At 34.5% G+C, this 23707-nt stretch overlaps 1 protein-coding gene across 1 annotated transcript in view; it reads right to left on the reverse strand.

The window, feature by feature from the left end:
* LOC150100722 (uncharacterized) overlaps window positions 1-14205 on the reverse strand; it is a 189671-nt gene extending 175466 nt beyond the window's left edge. Inside the window, exon 1 of the mRNA XM_090401870.1 lies at window positions 14091-14205. Within this exon, the coding sequence (XP_090257996.1) occupies window positions 14091-14094 (4 nt within the window). The 5' untranslated portion in view covers window positions 14095-14205. The remainder of the gene's footprint in view (window positions 1-14090) is intronic.
* Between the last annotated feature and the right edge of the window lie 9502 nt (window positions 14206-23707).

Here is a 23707-nt window from a genome sequence, read left to right on the forward strand (position 1 = left end):
ATTCTTCTATAATGTACTCTTCCCCCTTCAATATACCCTATTCCTCCTATGGGTTTAAATTCGGAAGAAGGCTAGTTCAGAAGCCTTAAGGTAGCAGCCCTACCTGAACTATTCCATCGTCAGGCTAGTCCCCTGACATGGAGAACATAATTCTACTTGTAAGCTGACAGAAAAAGATAATCGGATTGAATCTATGGAAAACGACCCTGGAATGGGAAAAGGTAAAACAAAAATGGAAAAGACAAAATATAATACACATAGCAAACTGGAATGTAAGAGGAATAGCATATAAAGAAATAGAATTAGACCAACTATTAAATGAAAGAAATTTTAAAATAGCAGTAATCACTGAAACAAAAAAGAAATTAAAAGGAACCATGAGAACCGAAAATTTTAATGTGATATACAGTGGAGTTGACAGAGACTAAAGAGCACAAGCAGGAGTCATGATTTGGATTCATAACTCCCTTTCAAAACAGTTAAAACATTATAAATTATGGAATGAAAGAATAATAGCAGCTAGAATAAAAATAGATGGAGGCTATTTAACAATAATTGGTTTATATGCTATCAATCAAACACAAGTGATCGAATTAAAATGCTCCCAAATTTCTGCCCTAAAAGATCCTACCTGGGGCCAAGCCTAAAAATAATATCATTTAATATTGAAGGTTTCTCCAGTGTCAAGCAAGATCTCATTGCAAATATTTGCAGAGATAATGACTGTGATGTGCTCTGCCTGCAAGAAACTCACAGAGGAGAAGGTGCTGAAGACCTCACATCCATGGCATGAAACTCATCAAAGAAATACCCCACGATAAATATGGCAGTGCAATATTTACAAAAGAGAACTTGATCCCATCGTCCATTGACTCAACGAACAACAGAAACATTGAGATTATTACGATCGCATTTAAAAATATCTCAATCACCTCAGTCTATAAACCACAAAAAGAAGCTTTCTCCTTCCCTGACATCCTCCTCAATAATAATGCATACATGACTAATGTTGTATTAGGTGACTTTAACAGCCATAGTGTTAACTGTTCAACGAAGATGGAGAACTTGTTGAAAAATGGGCTGAAAACCTTTCTCTAAACCTGATACATAATCCAAAACTTCCTGCATCTTTCAACAGTGGCAGATGGAAGCGAAGCTATAACCCTGACTTCATATTTGTTAGCTCAAAAATATCCAGCATCTGTGTTAAAAAGGTTTTAAATCCGATTACACATACTCAACATAGACCTATAATGCTTCAATTCAACCCAGCAATTATGCCTAACATTGTCCCTTACAGACGATGATTTAATTTCCAAAAAACTAATTGGAAGGGTTTCGTGGAAGATCTTGACCGCTCCATAGAAGAAGTCCCTCCAAACCCTCAAGAGTATCCGGAATTCATAAAAATACTGAGGAAAATCTCCACCAAACACATTCCCTAAGGATGCCGCAAAAACTACATTCTAGGCATTTCCAGTAACATACAAGCCCAGTATGCTGATTACTTACAACAACAACTCCTTCTCAGAAGAGACTATCTAAGCAGGAGAAAAATTATGCTCCAAGATGGCAGAGGAAAGGCGTTCCTCATGGAAAAAAAAAAAAGAAATAGAAGCCCTTGATGTGACCCATAGTAGCAGAAAAGCATGGAACTTTATCAACAGAATTAGGAAGGATTTCACTAAGCCATATGAGCATCCGCAGGTAACAGCTAATCAAATTGCTCACCAGCTGCTGAATGGAAAATTCACTAAAAAACACACAAAAAATAAGATACTTAGAACCTCAAGTGAGGAACAAAATATGATTAACTCAGATTTCACCATCATTAAACTTAACGCTGCCATAAACCTATTAAAACCTAGAAAATCTGCAGGCCTTGATGATGTCTGTAATGAACAGATTAAACATTTTGGAACCAGGACAAAGAGTGGTTATTAAACCTATACAACACTTGCTTCAGAACCCTAAGGATACCAACTATCTGGAGGAATGCCAAAGTGGTGGCCTTTCTGAAACCAGGGAAAACCCCAACCGAAGCAAAAAATTACAGACCTATATCACTACTCAGCAATCTCTTTAAACTCTATGAACGATTAATTTTGAATAGGCTACAACCTCTAACCGAACCCCATCTTATTGCTGAGCAGGCTGGCTTTAGACCAGGCAAATCCTGCACATCACAAATTCTCAATCTCACTCAATATATAGAAAATGGTTATGAGCAAAAACTAGCCACATGAGTAGTCTTTGTAGACCTAACTGCAGCATATGATACCATAAACCATCTCACACTCAGAAATAAAATATACAGAATAACTAGGGACTTGTCTCTAGTTCTTGTCTCCTCCTTGTCTATCACCTTGTCTCCTCCTGATCCAATCACTCTTGGAAAACAGACGCTTTTACGTGGACCTTGGGGATAGGAAGAACCGATGGCACCACTAAAAAAATGGCCTCCTCCAGGGAAGTGTGTTATCACCATTACTTTTCAACATCTACATCAATGATCTCCCCATCTTTCCAGGAACTAGAAATTTTATCTATGCTGATGACCTTGCCATAGCTACTCAGTCAAAAAATTTCAAGTCCATTGAAACTACTCTATCATTTTGCCTTAAATAGTCTAACCACATACTATACCAACTAAAACCAAACCCTTGAAAACCCAGACTGGCCTCCCCCCCCCCTTAACAATAAGGAAGCCAACAGGAAGATACAGATTTCTTGGGAAGGCTCTATAGAACATTCCTGGAAACCAATCTACCTCAGTGTGACTCTCGATCGCACCCTCTCATATAAAACCCACATAGAAAAAACAAAGGCAAAAGTGAATGCAAGAAACAACATACTAAGATGGCTCACTTCCTCCAAATGGGGTGCAGACCCTAGCACACTTAGATCTTCTGCCTTGGCTCTTTGCTATTCTTCTGCTGAATATGCCTGCCCAGTATGGTCCAGATCCTGCCATGCTGAAAAACTTGATCCAGCATTGAATGAAAGCTGCGGCTTAATTAAGGATGCCTGAAACCAACACCACTAAAAGACCTGTATACTTTGGCTGGTATTGCACCCCCCCCCCCTTCAATTCGAAGATCTGCATTCTCAACTGATGAAAGAAGCAGACAAATGAATGAAGAACGCTATCCACTGTTCGGCCAGACAGGAGTGCCCAAAAGACTAAGATCTCAACATAGCTTCCTGACAACTGTTGAACCACCTAAAAACCTCCCAGAGACAAGACTTCAACAATGGCTTGCACTATATCCTGAAAATAATACTGGTATTCCAACAGCCGAACATCTTCCACGTGGTGCCCACTTGGACTGGAATATTTGGAAAATCCTAAACAGACTCCAGAGGACAGGACACTGCAAACAAAACCTCATCAAACGGGGCTACCTCACTGGCCCAGACAATTGTGAGTGTGGGACAACCCAGTCCATGGAACACCTTCTTTCTTGTCCCTTTCTTCCACTGCCTTGTGTGCAAAAGAGGACCTTATATCCTGCACAGAAAGAGCAGTTGATTGTGCAAGATACTGGAGGAACATCTGACCATGTTTATTGTATATAAGTTATGTATAGTTTCCTTTTTTTTTCATATTTAATTATTATTCCCTGTATAATTCACCTACCAAATCTAAGCTGATCTCATTGTAATGTATCCTAATTTGTTGTAAATCATGTTGTACCACTTACTTACTACTGTACTACTAGTGTTTGGATAAAAAATAAATAATTGGTTTATATGCCCCAGAAGAAGGAAGAGAACAGGATAATATTCATTTTTATAATCAGCTACAAAATATATAATAAAATAAATAAAAATGATTACATAATTTTAGCAGGAGAAGAACTAAAATGATGCAGGAGACTTAAATGCAAGAATTGGAAACACGAAAATTAATAATAATATAGGAATACATGGAGAACATACTCTAAACAGGAATGGTAAAAAATTGATTGACTTTGTAGTTTATAATAACCTAAAAATAATGAATTCCTTCTATAAATATAAAGACATACATAAATATACTTGGACAGCAAGAGGATGGAAATCAATATTAGATTACTTCATATTAAATGAAAAGACATCAAAATTTTCACTAATGTTCGAGTTCATAAAGGATATGAAATAAGCAGTGACCACTTCCTTGTTAAAATAAAATTAAGATAAAATTAAAATTAATTTGAAACATTTGTTTATAAACTAGACTAATGAATGACACACATGTACAATGGCTACATGAACAAAGAATTAACCAATATCTAGATAAAATAAAACAAAATGAAGAAATAGAAATAGAATGGCTTAATATAAAAACGATACTAAATGCAACAGCAAATGAAAGCTTAGGAAAGACCAAAAAATTCAATAAAAAGAAAAAACTGAAGATCTGGGATGATACAATCAAAGAAATAATCAAAAAGAAAAAAAAAGTCTATCACAAATGGTTAAGCAGTAAAAGATTAGAAGATGAAATAGAATATAAAAGAATAAGAGCCATAGCTAAAAGAGAAGTCAGAAAAAGACAGAGAATCATGGAACAAATTTGTCTCTAATTTAGAACATGATTTATATAAAATAAGACCCAATGTATATAAGATTTTGAAACACTTAAATGCAGATACCAAAGAAAACATAAAATTAAACACTGAATTGAAATTAGAAGAATTTCTAAATTACTACACAGAATTGTGGACAGACAAATATAAAAGACAACTGGCAAACAATTAACGAAAATGAAATAACTATAACTAAAGAAGAATTAGAAATCAGCCCTAAAGAAACAAGAAACGGAAAATCACCTAGAGAAGATCTAGGTTCAGAACTATATAAATACGCAGGAACAAGATTCAAAGAAAGACTCTTATTATTTTAAAATGAAATTTATTCAACTGGTACCCCCCCTCCAATAGAATGGAAAAAAGCAATTGTGATTCCTATCTTTAAAAAAGGTAATAGAGATGACCCTAAAAATTATAGAGGTATCAGTATACTAAACCTGTTACAAAATATATAGCAGAATCTTAAATAGCAAACTAATGAAATATTCCTAAAACTTTATTTTAGAAGTACAGAATGGATTTAGAAAAGGACAATCATGTATAGACACCTTTTGCCTAAAATTAATAATAGAGAAAAGAAGAGAATACAATTTAGAAACACATATTGCATTTATTGAACTTTGAAAAAGCATTTGACAAAGTTAAAAGAAACATATTATTTAACATATTAAAAGAAAGACAAATACCAAATAATATCCTAAAAGCTATCACAAATATATATGAAAACAATCAAATACAAATAAGATTAAATCACGAGCTATCATATACGAGAGAGATAAACCAAGGGGTCTGACAGGGATGTCCTCTCTCAGCAACTCCTTTTAATATCTACTTAAATGAAATAATAATAAAATGGAATAAAAATTTACATCAAGGAATTAAACTTTCTCCTACAGTGAACTTAAACACTCTCCTTTTTGCCGAAGACCAAATAATAATTATAAATTCTGAAGATAACTCACAGAAAGCTATTTTAGATCTAAATGAGATAGCCAAAGATTATGGTATGATAATATCAACAGAAAAATCAAAAACTATGGCCTTTAAAGGACAAGATCCAGCAAGAACTAAAATAGTAATAGATAACAAGATCTTAGAACAGGTGAATTCATTTAACTACCTAGGATGTATGATCACATATGAAAATGAAAAAGATATAAACGTAAAAATATCAAAATATTTAAAAATAACAGGTGTAATTAATTCTATATTTAAACCAAACCGAGTTCAAAAACAAACCAGACTAAAAGTATACAATACATTAGCCCTACCTGTCTTAATGTATCAAAGCGAAATCTGGACAATAAAACAAAAAGACAAACAAAGATTAATAACAGCAGAAATGAAGTTTATGAGAAAAAATGCAAAGTATACCCTATTTGATCACAAAAGAAACTATGAAAGAATTAAACCAAGAACCAGTAATAGAAAAAATTTAAAATTAATAACAAAAATGGATGGAGCACGTTCAAAGAATGAAAACAGAAAGATTACCAAAACAAACCTTAAAGTACAAGCCATTAGGAAAAAGAAAACCAGGATGTCCTCTTAAATGATTCAACGATGACTTCTAAGGCTGGAACAGGCCATGCTAGGCCTAAATCCTTGATACGCATGATGATGATGATGATGATTAATCCTATAACAGCTGTTAATAAAATAAAATAAAAAGTGATAAAATGCTATTATATTAACCCTATAATAGCTGGGGAGATGTAAAATAGCTTCTTGAGAAAATAATACCTACTTTTCTAGAGACTGAAAGTAAATGTCAGTTTGGGGGGGGGGGGGAGATCTGATCCTGTCTGGAGATCTGTGTATTACTGAGGGTAAGGGAAGGTGAGCTGAGATCTCTTTTGTGAGATAAAAGACAAGGCTGCATTTTGATGGCATTGAAGGTTATCAAGTTATCCTTGCCCAAGTGAATGGAGATTCAGTGGGGCAAGGATAGAATGAAATGGAGATGAGTGTTTCAAGCATTGGTTACAGATGATCCTGAATCTTGGAGTGTATGAAAAATACAAGGTTTGTTGAAAGAGGTAGGATGAATGGAGTGTACTGTGTTGGTAAATCTGTGGATAAGAATAGTGGTGATTGAGAGCAGGTTATTTATGTATAGGAGAAACTGGGTAAATGATGGAATGGAGCCCTGAGGTGTCCCTGCATTGGAAGCAAAGCTCAAAGAGAAAGTACCATCTGTCATGACATGAAGTAAATGACCAGAGGAAACTGGCTATCCAATTACAATCTGTACCTATCTGGCTACATATCTATGTAACTATACATAGTGCAACTGTCCTGTCTGTTTCAGATGAATCTGTAAGAGTAGGATGAAAATTGTGAACTATGTGGTTTTGCATGTTAGATGGAGGAATCTACTGACTATACATTGTGCTAATGGGATTGCACTTCAGATCAAAGCATCATCAGCAAATCTAGAATGATCAAGTGTGACAGCCATCAACGAGTCTAAGTACAAGTGATGTGTTAAAAAGGTGGTTAAGAAAAAAGTTGAGGATACTAATAAGTATGATAAGGTTATTGTTCCTCATTATAAAATCTTGAACAATACTGCATCCAGATTATTGCATGAAGGTTAATTAAATTTTGGAGAGATCTGGAAATGGTGAAAAAACGTAATGAGGGAGGGAACTAAAATGATGCAGGCTTATGTAAATGTTGGTTATACAACAAATAAACAAAAGGAGATAAGTTTGTGAAGTGATCTCATGGGATATATATATATATATATTTAAATGCATGGTGGCAGAAAGGGAAAGAATATCCCTGCAAACCAAGCAAGAGCAGTTCCCAAGGAAAAAGGATAAGAAACAAATATTCTCATTACTTGAGTGGCATAAGAACACTGGCAACTAGCCATACATTATGTGAACCAGAGCATGCCTCCTGAAACTCCATAATAATATAAGCAAGGGTACTGATTTCTGAACACATGCACCTCATTGCTTCATTTTGAATAATCCAATCCAAATATCTATTTGTAGTGTATTTGTCAGGTCTCTGAACATATGAAAAGTGTTTTTGTTTATCTGTAACACTTTTTTTTTTCTGCATACATATTTGACAAATATTCTATTAGTGATATTATTACTAAATTCACAATAAGTATTGTATGTTAGTGTTGACATATCAACTATATATGATACTGCTAAAGAACATAAGTACAGATGAAAAAGAATTATATTCCATCATGCTTTAATTAGCAATTAACGTGATGAGGGAGGGAACTAAAATGATGCAGGCTTATGTAAATATTGGTTATACAATAAATAAACAAAAGGAAATCAGTTTGTGAAGTGATCTTATGGAATAGATATACTTTTTTTTTTAAATGCATGGTGGCAGAAAGGAAAAGAATATCCCTATATGATATTTTTGACTGAACTGCTTTTTTTTTGTGTGTGTATTTACTAGTTAGTTGTTCTTTGTAATCTGTATATGCTATGCAATATGTGGATCTACAGCTCTTGGTCAGAGCAATTTGCAATTTTGAGGAGATAAAACATTATAAAACCATGCAAATTTCAAAATATGTAAAAATGAGTTTTGTTTAAGTAAAAAATATAATGTGTGGTTTGTAATGATAATAACATTATTCTTATAATAATCCTTCAAAAAGAGAAATTTCAGAAGTGGTATAACACAATGGCAATAATATGATTGTTGTCTAGTTTCACAACTAAGCAAGCATAATAAAATAAATACAACAAAAAAATAGAAAACAAATATCTTTCTTCATATTATAAGAATCTTGGATTTCTTTTTAAACCCTGATAAACAACAGCTTTAGGAGTAGTTTAAAAAAAAAACATTTCCCCAACAATTCAGAATTAAATAATACAGATGCATGATATAAATATTTGTTACCTTAGAGTACTTCCTGTTCATGTTAAAAAATGTTTAATTTTCTTGACCATAAAAGCTCTGGAATGACTTCTAATGGGACTATATTGATCAAGTACATATAATAAACAACTATGTTTCACCAACTAAGGCTGTTGGCATCTTCAGGGTACATAACTGATGTAAGGCACTAAAAAATAAAAAAGTTTATAGTTTGTAACAGTTTTTTACTTTTTAGTGCCTTACATCAGTTATGTACCCTGAAGATGCCAACAGCCTTAGTTGGTGAAACTAGTTGGTATAACATAGTTGTTTATTATATGTACTTTCTGTTCAATCAATAAGAAGGGACAACTATGTGGCGAGTGTCAAAATGATAAAAAATAACCTGGAAGTTCAGATATTTTTATGTCACTTCCACACAAGAGAAGTGACAGAACTTGAAGTACATTAGTGATTTGTAGGTTAGGTGGTAGGTCAAGATAGGAAAAGAAAGAAACAATGAAAACAAACATTTCCTAATATACATTTGAAAACTGCAACATGACTATCAATGACAAAAATCAGTCAACAGTAGTAGACTGCTCTTTACTATGAATATTTGAAATGCCCAGTGGCATGACTACCATGCCATTAAATCTTCATGTGCAAAGGAGGATTGGGGGTTTGATGAAATTTTTCAGGGGAAATCCATAAAAACTGTAAGGAGGCCAGTATGAAGTTCTTAAGGGAAATTCCCACTAAAAGCTTATGCCAAAAATCACAGTTTTGCCAGTGTACTACTGACCACCTGAAAAAAGTGAAATACATTGCAACACTAAATGAAATACAATGGCCACCTGAAAAAAAAAAAAAAAATAAATAAATAAATAAATAAAATAAAAAAATAAATAAAAAATAAAAATAAAAAATCAGACCTTGCAATTAAGTGTCACCCTGAGCTTTAGATCACCCTGATCTGTCTAGAAGCAGAAATAAATTAAAGATACCAAGAAATTATATTCTTGGTTTTGATCCTGGTTTAATCATGCACAAACATTGTGTAAACAAACAATGCTTGCGCATGAAGTATCTTCACGACTGGACTACTTGTATATAGAGTCTAATGACTTCACATGAATTGCTTTAGTATCCCATAATGCAAAGCATACCCTTTCAGAAGTGTATAATGTTATACATTACAGGAAGGGCCGCTACCCAGACCACATTCGACCTTTATTGAGATCTCATCAGTGAAAGCCAGACCCAGCATCCCATAATGCATAGTATTATACACATCCGAAAGGGTGTGTATTTTGCATTATGGGATATTAAGGCAATTAGTTGTTAGAAATTACATACAAGTAGCCCAAGTTTAATCCTTGGATAAAGGATTAAACCAAGAATATAATTTCTTGGAGTATAACCAAGTGAAAAAAAATTTCAAGATTAAGAAATGTAGGTACAAAGCTACAACTGGACTACCATAAACTTGAATCAGCTTCACATTCAAACTATCTGATTTGACAGAGCATTTGGAAATTAAAATAAATAAATAAATACCTTTTTTATGATAAGTAATATGATGTTATTGACTTACAACTCAGAAGTACATGCAGACTATATGTATGAAAATTAACTATATTGTTCAAAATTTTTCTACTTGGTTATACTATAAATTAAAGATCCCAAGAAATTTTATTCTTGGTATAATAAATTTAGTTTAATCCTTTATCCAAGTGTGACAAACAAAGTTTGCGCCTGAAAATATCTTCAGGACTGGGGTAAGGTTGTACAACACTAGGCAACTAGTAGCAAAGGTGAACCAAGCTAACATCACTCCTATCTAAGTATCTCCCATAATGCAAAACGCATCTCCTTGTGGGTATGTATAATGTTATGCATTAAGGGAAGGGTCACTACCCAGACTAGTTTTGCCCTTTATTGGGGTCTCATCAGTGGGAGCCAGACTCAAGTGATACTAAGGTTGAAGTAATGCAGAGTCATATTTCCATATACAAGTAGCCAAAAGAAGTCACACCTTATTTCTAAAATACTCTGGAAATATGACTTCTGCATTACTTCAACCTTGGTATCACCTCTGGGTCTGGCTCCCACTGATGAGACCTCAATAAAGGTCGAAACTGGTCTGGGTAGTGACCCTTCCCATAATGCTTAGCATTATACATGTCTGTAAGGATATGTGTTTTGCATTATGAGATACTAAAGGTAAGTGATGTGAAGTCATTAGCCTCTATATATATGAGTTGCCCAGTCATGAAGTTACTTCATGTACAAACTTTGTTTGCTTACACTTGGATCAAGGATTAAACCAAGAATATAATTTCTTCACATCTTTAATTTACAATTGTATTGTTTCAATTCTACTACTAAATAAATGATATTAAATATCCATTATCATTTTTCAGCAAGCAGCAAAAAATGGCTGCCTCTAAAAATTAAATTTCAAAAATGACTGAGAGCTTAGCAAATTTAATTAAGAAGTGTAATGTGCCAAATCTTGGAAAATTACACTACTTAAAAAAAGGTAAGATCTGTCTAGAAGCTCAATAATGGCTATATGTTATTATTAAACAGTTTTAGAAAGTGCTTTGCTTTTTCCAGGTTAGATATATGATTTCTGTATTAATTTAACTTCGGTATCTGTTAGAGTTTAGCTGTCATTGATGAAACTTCAGTAAAGGTTGAAATCGGTCTGGGTAGTGATCCTTCCCATGATGCACAGAAATATAAAAATCCAAAAGGAAGTGTTTTGAATTATGGGCTACTGAGGCAACGAATGTAAAGAAAACAGCCTCTACATACAAGTAGCCTAGTTGTGAAGATACTTATCATTATAGGACACCTCCAAGGACCCATCGTGAGAGAGTACACTACTCCACTATAACTCATTGCTTCCATTACATAATCCTTCATCTACACGATACCACTACCATCAGCACAAGGTGCCATCTACTGCCCCATCACACCATTCCTACAAGCATTAATTGATAATGAAAAATTACACATGTTCATCATAGTTTGCAATTTCTTGTCTATTAAAACTTGAAACAGTTTTTTGGTGCCAAATGAAGCCTTCTGAGGACTCTTTTATTATGCCATTCTAACTACACTAAAAATTCATTTATCTCCATTCCACTGATCAAACATATATTTGTTAATTGCATATATTTTCCAGCCAGTATGTCTGTTTGCAGGACAGTGCTCCTCCCCTATCAAGTTTTGTGGAGGAAAAAAATCCTTCTACCACCAACTCACCTCACCTTAAGTCCTTATAAAATCTTCCAACCATGAGGAGAAGTAAACCTAGGTTTTTCTAACTAAATGACATGTGTAATCCTTTCTGACTACACTACAATTTTGTAGTGTAGTTAGAAAGAATCACCACCCAACCAATTGTGATGGGTGAAATACATCACCCATCTTAAACTTGGTACTCATGTTATTCCAATGGTATGTTTTGCACCCATATTTTGCAAAATGGATAAACACATCATGATGGGTAGGATGGTCATTTCATAAGTGAGCAGTCTAGCATTTGCTTAGAATGAGATTCCACAGTATTAAGGGTTAGTTTTCTTTCAAAGGCTTCTAGCCTAGCCTCTGATGAGAACCAACAACACTGAAACAGTTGACATAACAGTGAATTTCAGGACTAACAAGATGCAGATATACATACAGTCTGCTCTCATGGCAAAGACCGTATTGTAGTAAGCCATTAGTCATTTCTAAAACTTTTTATGAAGGACAATGTTTTGCTATTTAGCTATAAAAGAATAATGGATAACTATCTGCCTCCACAATACAGTCAGTATGCCCTCTGGTTGGAAAGACCAGCATTTGAATCTTTAAGAAGTGAAGAACTTTTATTAGAGCTTTTTAAATTATAATACACTATGCAGATAGGATTAGAATTAATCCTCTGTGAGTGCATTAATTAGGTTTCCAAGAAGCCAAGTTATTAGGCAGTATCAGACTACTGAGCCTAATACATAGGAGTCAAATAGGATAATTATCATTAAATTATAAATAAATCATTATAGAAGGCAGAATTAAAAATAATTCTGCCTTCTATACCTTTAATTTTTGAAGAACAGAATTTCAGCTGTTTTCATTCTAGCAGGAATATCCTTAATTCATAAATCTTCACACACACACACACATATATATATACACTGCCCAAAGCAGAATTATTCCAATCTTTAACTTCTGTCTTGCCCTATGAAAACATGGTATGTTATTCGATTCAGTACTCCCCTCAAAATAAAATAAAACTCGACTCTCTCTCTCTCTACACTTGAAGTACTATAGTTTTTTGGATTTGTTATATGCCATTAATTTATGCATCATACTCACAGTGAAGTATGGCACTGAAAAAAATTGTGATATTTTCCCTTATATTGTATAGAGTGAAAATATATTTTCCCTTATATTGTATAGAGTGAAAATATATATTACATATGAAAATGCATAACACAAACCTTCTATATCAGAATAGTATGTCATATTTTAACTGCAGAAGTAATATCGTTACTCTCTATACTTTGCAAACCAATTTAATGGCGATTTTCCCATACCTTACTATGAAGGGCAGTTTGCGAATGATTACAAAGATAGGTCCGAACTACATTTAAATACTTCCTCATAAATCCTACTGGTGTTTCTCATTGTTTTAAAGTAATGTCTTGTTCATTACAAGCAATCACAAAGCCGAAATTCAATCTCATGTGCTAATATTTAAAATATGAAAAAATATATATAAGCACGTTACACAAGTGAAATTCACGTGTACATAAATGACTAGTTAGCAGTGAGCTAACTATTCAAAATTTAAAAAACTTATAAGTTTGAATACGTACACATGCTTCCTGTGTTTAAATGCAAACTCCAATTTATTTATAGTGAAATACGCATTTATGTTAAAAATTACAAATGGATTTTTAACCGCAAGTTAGCCATTTATTTTTAAAAAAATCGTAAGGAAGACTTAAACATTTCGCTCTCGTTAAAAGTATATAGTGGACTCTAGTTCAATCACCTGTCCTCCAAAATATACATTTTTCATGTGCTACTTAAAAAGGAGAGGACAGCAAATACACCACTAAGCAACTAAAACGCATTATGCCGCACGCACAACCATTAGCTTTCAATTTTTTTTTTTTTTTTAATTTTCTTCATTCATGACTGATGAAGCTACACTTATTTAGGCAGTTTAAAGCAAACATGTGAGAGTTGAATAAAATGTCGATCAAAACAGGGACAACAAAGTTATATATCTGATAATATTTTATTGAATTAAAAATTATATTTTTATTTAAATTTTATCAATATGTCAGAATATGAAGCTCGAAGAAGTTCCATCGGGTTCAACTTCGAAAATGCAGGTACAATTACTCAGTTGCTCTATTTTATAAGCGAAGAAGCTACAACAACACGATGGCGCGACAATGACAATATGACAACAAAAAAGCAGCAGTAAGTGAAGCCATAATTCATACAAAATGGCGGGAAAGGCTGACATCTTTAATTTTTTAAAATTCTTATGATGGTCTTTCCAACCAAGTTAATACATCTTCTGATACACAATAATGCTACTTCCCATCTACAACATGCACACATAGCATCTTTGACGAAATTAAGAAGTATACTCACCCATATCTTTTTCTTGCTATCTTATATGTTCGTTAAATATCCTCACACCTGTGACAAAGCAACGCTAACTCCATACACACAAATACAGAGGCACTCTCGCCCCAGGTGATTTTCCATGCCATCTTTTATGCGAAAAACTCTTGACTAAAATTAATATATATTGTCTTTTTTAAAAAAGCATATCGTATTAAATAAGCAGGCAAAAGCATTTCATCATAATTAAATGGTGCACTGTACCATTTCCACAACGGGCAGTGTCTCAGTAATGATCATAATGGCTCATATAGCATAATCAATACTACTAGCATACCGTTTCAGGTTTGACAGGCGATCGCTATAGTGATTAGTCACCAGCAGTTAGGTATTAAGTCATTACTGATCATCAGGGATATATTTTTTATGGATGTAATATATATATATATATATTATAGGTAATTACACAATGCAAGCAGTTGATGATGTCAAAATGTAATGCATATTTTTATACAATGTTCTTGTCTTAATTTATATCATGATGAAAAGAGGAAAAGGACATCACTTGGATAAAACTTTTAAAAGATGTGATTATTATTATTATTATTATTATTATTATTATTATTATTATTCGTGATACCTACAGGGAGTCCGAAGACTCATCGCGGGAGGACGTGTGATTTTAAAAAGAGTGCTAAACTAATTTTTTTACAATCCTAAAAAGTTTAACACTACTTGAGCGGTTTGAACTCTCCATATCTCATTTTTTTCTCGTCCCAGTAAAGATAACTGTTTATATTTATTGTGTGATTATATTATCGACGTTTCCTGGCATAGTAAGCCTATGTATATCTAAAATACAGAGATGATTCCATGCTCCCTAAGAATTAGACAGAAAAAATAAAATAAAATTAAATTAAATTAAAAAAAAAATATATATATATATATAATATTCTACATTTTCAATTAAATAACAACAAGCATCTTATTATTTAACGAGGATTTAATATATCTCTATATTATTTTTATTAATCTGAAACCTCAAAGGAGTGCAAGCACTCGGACTTGTGGTAGGAGGGTACTCGCTTCCTATGTTCATAATATGAAAATCTTAACATCTTTGCAAAAGACATGTTAAGTGGAAGTGGATTTTGCATCATCCGCGCTAGGCCGTCCGAAGAGAGACTTCAGTTCAGGTCTAGTCACCGACTGGAGTAACATTTACTAAGCCTATCTTCGACCAGTTCCGAGTTAGTCGATCTCTAGCATGGGCGAGTGGGTTTTTTTCTGCCAGAAACTCGAGTTTTTCTTCCCGTACTCAAGAAAATCGGCCGTCGAACTCATATTATTTAAGAATTAACATATTTATTCAAATTAAGTGGATATTGAATCCACCATCACTTCTTAGCCAAATAAGAAATTCAAAGATAGAAAATCTAAGAGTTTCATGCCGAATATAAAAAACTATAAAAGTTCGGCGAGTCCAAGCGTAAGTCAATCCCTGGTACATGCTGGGGCAACTTGCAGTAAAGGTGGGGTAAGCTCCGATCACTGTCCTTAGTATTTACCCATAATGTAAAACACAACAGGTGTTGGCTTACACTTGGACTTGCCCAACTTTTATAGTTTTTTATATTCGGCATGAAACTCTTAGATTTTCTATCTTTGAAAATCTTATTTGGCTAAGAAATGATGGTGGATTCAATATCCACTTAATTTGAATAAATTTATCTCGCCGAACTGAAGCCTATTGGCTCTTTCTCTCAGTAATTTAGTAGTGCACCTTTAGTCGACTTGTACAGTAAAGAAATAAGCTCTGCACTACAGCAACCTCAGTATTTACATCTGGGTCTACCTAATCACTGATGAGGGGGTTAGATGCTTGATGTATGAGAGGCTCTGCTTGGATTTGGTTTTTGCTTGTCTCTGAGTAGGGCCACTGCTCAGAGATTATGGCTCTGTCTGGTGGTGGGGTGAGCTTGGCTATTGGGTAGAGCCAACGATGAGAAGTTCTTCTTGGTGATTGGGTGAGGCTGTCACTGAGTTGGACAATCCTGCTGTCACTCGTAGGGAGTGGTCTGGGGACGCCTAATTTTTAGAGAGGACTTTACTTAAATACAGCTCAAAAAAAGGTCGAAAACCGGTTTGGGTAATGACCTTCCCCCATAATGTATAACAACATACATCTGCTAGGAGTTGTGTTTTACATTGTGGGAAAATACTAAGGACAGTGATCGGAGCTTACTCTACCTTTACTACGAGTTTCCCCCGGGTGTTGGCTTTCGCTTGGACTTGCCGAACTTTTATAGTTTTCTATATTCAGCATAAAACTCTTAGATTTTCTATCTTTGAGTTTCTTATTTGGCTAAGAAATAATGGTGGATTCAATATCCATTTAATTTGAATAAATTTACCTCGCCAAAGTGAAGCTTATTGACTCTTTATCTCAGTAAAGTAGAATTAACATATCCTGTTAGGGTTAGGTGCCGAGAGATGGAACACTTGGTTGCCCATCTCTCCATCGGTTGTCGCTTATAATTAGTGATAGTCATGCATCAGCTATCTCTGATTGGTGACCAGTGGAGATTGAGCTGCCTACTCAGTCTCCAAAAGCTAGAAAGGGTTAAAAGGCTTTACCAACTCGTTATAAGGAAATAAAAGGCATAAACTGATTGTTTGTTATTTATTTAATATCTTTGCTAATTGTCTTTCCGAAAATTGAAATTGCAGTCAGTTTGGATCTGCAACCAGGGACAGATCTAGACTTTATTTTTAGGCCTGTAGTGAGTTCTGGCTTTTTTTGAAAACAGGCTTTCAGTGAATCAAGCTTTCAGGGAACCCTTTTGAGATTATTATTATCATAAAATTTTAGCTCGTTCGTTTGCTTTCAAATGCTGTAATACATTTTCAGAGACATCTTACACTGCAGGATTACACTGCATGATAGTTATAGATTTTCATCAGACCTCAAATAATCACATTGTTATTTTTTACAATAACTAGTTTATTTTCAAATAATTTACGGCCGATAGTAAAACCCTCTGAAATGTGAAAATTGGAATATTTATGAATACCTAAATTACTTTTAGGCAGGTATAAACGACAAATAACACTAATACTTTAGCAAAAAAGTCAATCAAGTTTTCTCTAGAAACCACATTTGCAAAGGTCACAAAGAGATGATAAAATCAATAAGATTGCATCAATACATAAGAATATAATGCTAAAAAAGAAGGTGTAAAAATTACGAATCATGATTACATTTGACAACTGAGGGTTATGACAAAATGTGTTTGGGGTGACTCGTTATAATAATGTAACACAATATAAAATCTTTTTAATAATAAGGTAAAAACAGCAGCTTATAGGAATGAACAAAACAAGGAGAGAATGATATCTATATCACTATACCAGAAAACTCCCCTGGATGCCACCAACACTCATTGATCGAGTTTGAGCAGCTCTGTCTGGGAATGTTCGAGCACCCTCAAGTCATCACTAACGGGACTCACAGTCAAGTAAAAAACATTCAGGGACATCTGTCAGAACTAGAACTGTCTGCAGAGAATTGCATACCATAGGTTACCAGGGCAGAGCTGATGCACACAAGCTACAGATCACTCCCATCGACTCCAAACCAACATTTGAACTTGGGTCTTTCACAGTTCCTGAACAGTAGATGATTGGAAAACGGCTGTAGGATGACGAATCAGGAAATCACGCATCCGAATATTTCACTCTGATGGTCGTCTTTACATCTGGAGATTACCCAGGGAACGGTTCCAGCAGGGAATTTTATCATTTGAAATGTCAAGTTTGGCAAAGGTTAAAGGTATATGTGTCCAATACCATGATATCTGATGAAGACCTTTACATCCTGGACAATTTCATTCTTCTGACTCTCTGGAAGTACTTCGGAAGTAAACCTCTTATTTGAGCACAACAGTACTCCATGCCATACTGCACTGTGTGTCCAAGACTGGTTTGCAATGGGGTAGCCTTGCACGAGGAATGGAAGAATATTCCTGTGGCGACATCAGAAATCGATTGAAAGCATGCCCAGAGAGAGTAGTTGCTATCATTCAAGCCAAGAATATCCCTCTAGTTACTAGAAATGTAATTAAAATGCGTTGTTGACAATTACGTGTCCAAATACTTTTGTCAACATAATGTATGTGAAATTAGATTACCACATAGCGAAAGTTGTGGGAATTGCTATATCTCATCATGTCTATCTTAACAGGAAAACAGTGAATTATTTTTACAACACCACTTCCATTGAGTTACACAGACTCTCGTGTAGCTCAGTGGAAGTGGTGATTAGTGAAAGAGCGTCACGAGTTCGATTCTAGTCGTTGACTAGACGAACGTTTTCTAAGCCCTTTTTTTTTTCGAACGGTTCCCTAGTTGGTCGATCTTCCGGGAGAATCTCGGGTTTTTCGTTCCATAAACTCAAGAAAATTGACTGTAGAACCTACACTATTATCAGACATTTACAATATTGTGTTAGGGTTAGGTACCACGAGATGGCGGCACTTCTTAGCCATCTCTTCCCTGCCTGCCGCTTAAATAGCGATAGCCTTGGGGCAGCTATCTCTGATTGGCTACCAATAGCAAGTGAACTGCCCACTCAGCCTCCAAAACTTAGATAGGGCTAAAACGCCTTTGCCTACTTTCTATACGAAAATAAAAGGTGTTAGCTGATTTTTTTTTGTTTGTTTGTTTTTAAAACGTCATCGAATAGATGCTTCTATATATATAGAAATATTTCTGAGATCGGCTTACTCACCTTCAACTGAAGAGCCCTTTTGCCTAGACGGAATTCGAAATCCGGGTCGTTCCAACTAAAGGTTTTGTCTCTTCTGACTAAGCTAAGGGGTTCCCAGCAGGTTTTTACATATTATATCCGAGATAGTGTGAGTTCTTTGGTTTATTTGTTTTAATTTACAGTATTAAAAATGTGAATTTCAAAGAGGCAAGCTCTATTTGCCTGTGCCAAATGTCGAATAACGCGAAAACCGAGAGAAAGTACTTCTAGTCGGATACTAGAAACGAACCAAATTAGGAAAGTTGACACGATTTCTCAGGCGGTCTATTTCTATGTAATGCCCACCAAGGCTGTTACTAAAGGTACTATTAAAAGTGGGTGGGGGGGCAAGAAACAACCTCTGTAATCGTCTGAAAGGCGATTACAGAGGTTGTTTCTTGAAAGAGGAAAGGGATCTTAAAAAAGTTTTATTGTCACTAACTAGAATAGATTATATAGGATTATACTTGTAATTCTGCTAATATGGACGCACCCAAAGATTAAGTAATCTTCTTCTATTATTCTACTGAAAGTTCATTCAGTCTTAGCAGCTGATTTAAATGAATGGAATTAGATTCATGCATACCATGAAATGAAAAATATTAAAATTATACTTGTGCAGACTTTATAAAAATTAGGCTAATTAAGATTTCTACAAAAAAATGATATGATTCAAAATTTTAATTACTTAAATCGGTTTCGAATACTCCCTAAAACGGGAATAAAAAGGCGCTAGCTATTTTTTTTTTTAATTCTTGTTAGGTGTGCTTACGGACAACTAAAATCTGTGAACACAGCAATTACTAATGAAGTACATAAATTCACTTTGAATATTTACCTTGCAAATGACTGAAACGCTGAACAGGATAAACCTGAATGTACAAGTGTGACATAGCGCTGGAATGATTACATTAAACTTAGGTTAAACATAATAACATCATTGACTTAATGGGTTGGTTCAAACTACAAAAATCGAAGTAAAACAAACCCATCACACACACACACACACACACACACACACACACACACACACACACACACACACACACACACACACACACACACACACACACACACACACACACACACACACACACACACACACACACACACACACACACACACACAAATATTAGTTAGGATTATGCCTACTAGATATGCAAATTTATCTACAACATTATCGTTGCGATTAATTAATGATTTCAGTTTTGAAAATGGTTAGCCACCTTTTGCTCTTCTGATTCCCTATATAAAGTTAAATTATTTTCTCTTTGAATATTTCCATAGCAGTGCTGAAATAACAAAGGGCTGTACTTTTACAAACTCTCTTGCTCCTAAATATATACTTCTTTAACTGTCGTGAGATTCTCCCCATAGTCTTTCTTTCTCCTTTTTCTTCTTCTTCATCGTCATTTAGATCATAAATGGCAGCTTTCCACACACTTCTTCCAAATGGTTTTCTAGTACTTGGTTTCAATTTTTTTCGTCTAATTACATTGTTTTTACCATTCCTTTTTTCTGTTTTCAGCTCGTTCATCACTGGCTGTATGGCATACGTTTGTATATGTCTACATTTTTGTTTTCATCATATTTGTTCTTTCCTACAATTTTCCTAAGATCTTTTGCAAGATTCAATATTTTCCTGAACTAATTTCTTGAACTTTGATCTCCTATATACTGAATATTTGGGTGATTGTTTTGATTACACACAAATGTACTCACAACCTCAAGCGACTAAGTTTGTGAGTACAAGGTATTATAACATGTAGTTGCTTGTGTTTAAAGAGCTGTTTTCCTATATTGCTTCAAGAGAAACCTTTGATTTAGAGTGAACTATAACCTGATAACAGCTAGACATTACTCACTTTAAAAAAGCCTTCATAAAATTTCCTCTAGTCCAATAAAGTAATCTAAGTGTGGTCTTTTTACCAAAAGCAAAAATATCAAAACTATTTAGCAGTTGGACAATGAAGTCGTTAGTGGAGTGAAAATAACTTTGTAAACTTCACTGCTAGAAAAAATCCTTCATTATTACTGCCAAAATATCGCTAGTTTTTAAATAATGGTCTGATGCATGGACTTAATCAGATTTCTCATCCGTGTCTTTCCATATCTTCCTAAATACACTGATTTACATAAATGACGGAACAAAGTGAAAAATTTCGATAACTCAGAAGAGAAAAGAAAACATGAAATACAGATATATTCTGTAAAACGTGACACTTAGTATGGTTATCGTATACAAAGCACTGGCGCAGTCCAGAGTACATATACAAATGAGCCATGCCATAAAAGCAGGCGTTTTCCAATTCATGTCTGGAATAAGAATAATATATTTAGTGCTAGCAAAATTCTGAGATATGACTTCAAAGTTATTATTTATCCGAATAATTCATTTATCAAGGCATCATAAGACTACAGACAAGCCAAAGATAGGCGCAGGTGGCCAAATAGTTGTATGTGCGTCTATCCTTTGTCTTTTTACCCCAGTAATGCACTGAGGGATGGCCTACACATGGTTTACTTGCATGAGGTAGATCAATAAAATACTGGAGATGGCTTTGGATTATACTCTTACATTAATTATTTTTCTTACATAAAACTAATGAGTATGAGGACTTCTAACTCACTCAACTGATGTTAAATTGTGATTTTCAACAAACTTTAGAATTCTTATTTTGATGTTTATCACGTTTTTTAATTATTATAGTAATTTTTAATCATTTCTGCATATTCAAAGTCCATAAAATCTACTAATACTTTTTATTCCGCAAGCGGGTATAGAGATTTATCATATGTAACTTTTGGAGATTGAAGGTAAATTAAATTTCTAACATTAGCCAATTGGATATTTCTGGTCGAAATTAATGATTTTAAGCAGCTTCAAGTGAAGGGAGTACGGGTTTATTTATTGATAGTTTGCACCAGCTCTCAGTAAATGCATGTAGGATATCCGTCTACACCCTTTGGGAAATAAAATAAACAGGATTGTAAATTTATTGATTTAAATGCACATAAAGATCAAGTTATAATTATGATGTAATGCAGAACTTTCAATATAAAAATTATTATTATTATATACAAAACCTCCTGTAGTCAAGACTCATCAAGGGAGAAAATAGTAAGCTGCATTCTAACAGATTTAATGCTTTTCATACTTATTCTTAAATTGCTTTAATATTTGTGCACTCACCAACTTATTTGGCAGTATATTCCATTTATCAACCACTCGCCATGAAAAAAGTCATGCTGCACTCTCCTATGTGACACACCTTTATACAACTTCCAAGAATGATCTCTTGTCTCTATTGAATAGAAACAACAGGCGCCCCGTGAACAGTGGGATTCCCAATAGAGTCTATTCCCTTTCCTCTTTCAACTCTTCTAATCTGATAAGCACCTCTTACCAATTTATATGTTTCAGTCATATCGCCCTTCCTCTGTCCATTTACCAGAGTCTGCAATTTGCACTCGCTTAATCCAGCGTTTGCTTCTCACCTAGGAACGTAGGTGGCCATATTGGTGGGTAGTAGTACAGATGTGGCCAAAGAAAGCCTTGAACAGAGGAATGACCACAATAAAGGAATGACTTATCTTTAATGTCACTGTTCTTTTTAGTACATTGGCATTTCATTCAGGCGTTTTATCACTTTTGCAATAGATCCCTTGAACTTCAATTCTCTATCCACAATATCACAAGATCCATTGCTTCTTCTTCCTCCTGTAATTCATCGCTTCAAATGCGATACACAGTTTTAGAATGTTGAGATCCGAAGTACGAAGCCTTAAATTTATTGGTGTTAAATTGACTTTCCCAATTATCAGCCTAGATAGTCGCTTTATTCAACTCGTTGTGAAGCACTAGTACAACCACGTCATACCTAATAACTTTTCCCAACTTAGGATCATATTCAAACAGCTGAATATTTGTTTGCAAACCACTCACAATATCATTAACAAACAATTTAAACAACAGTGGTCTGGAACGGAACCCTGTAAGATTCTACTGGTAACTCTCCTCCTCAGAGACATGGCTCCTCTATACACAAAGGTTTGATATCGATTAGAAAGCCAGTTTTTAATCCAATAAGCCAACGGATTATCCAGTCTCATTTGTCGAAACTTATACATCAGTTTATTATGTAGTAGCCTGTAAATGCCTTTCAAAAATTCACAAATATCATCGCATGTGCATCACCTATATCCATAACTGTATTCAATTTATTGAAAAATGTAAGTAAATCAGTAAAACAAGACCTACCTTTAACAAATTCATATTGACCTCTATATGCAGAATCGTTTCCTTATCTAGAATCATGTACAGATCAGTCAAAAAATGTATACAATTCAGCCAAAGAAAAACCTGTATAAATATTGTAATACTAAATTTATACAGACATCAGGGGATGAATACAAGTTACCTTTGACATCTACCTTTAATGGAGTCCCTTGAATTTTCTGGAGCCCAGAAAACAGATTATGTCGATTCACTGTTCCATTTAACTTAAATTGTGCTTCATCAGACCAAGCCATCTTTCTCACAAACTCCTCATCCTCATCTATCATGTGTTAAAACCATTCACAATACTGCATTCTTCGATCGGATCGTCTTTATTGATTGCATGTAATAATCTTGGGATGTACTTTCCATTTAAATGCTTTAAGAAGAATGCACCCTATGCCCAAGGGTGTTAAATCAGGAGAAGGTGAGGGGGGGGACTCAACTGCACCTCTTCGTCTTATCATATTTGTCTCTGCAAACTCTCATCGAGGTAAGCTCTCACATCTCGGTGGTAGTATGGTGGTGCACCATCTTCTTCTTATTATTATTATTACG

Source organism: Typopeltis vanoorti, chromosome 12 (genome assembly GCF_054136105.1).
Source record: "Typopeltis vanoorti isolate ZY-2024b chromosome 12, IOZ_Tvanoo_1.0, whole genome shotgun sequence".
Taxonomy (NCBI): domain Eukaryota; kingdom Metazoa; phylum Arthropoda; class Arachnida; order Uropygi; family Thelyphonidae; genus Typopeltis; species Typopeltis vanoorti.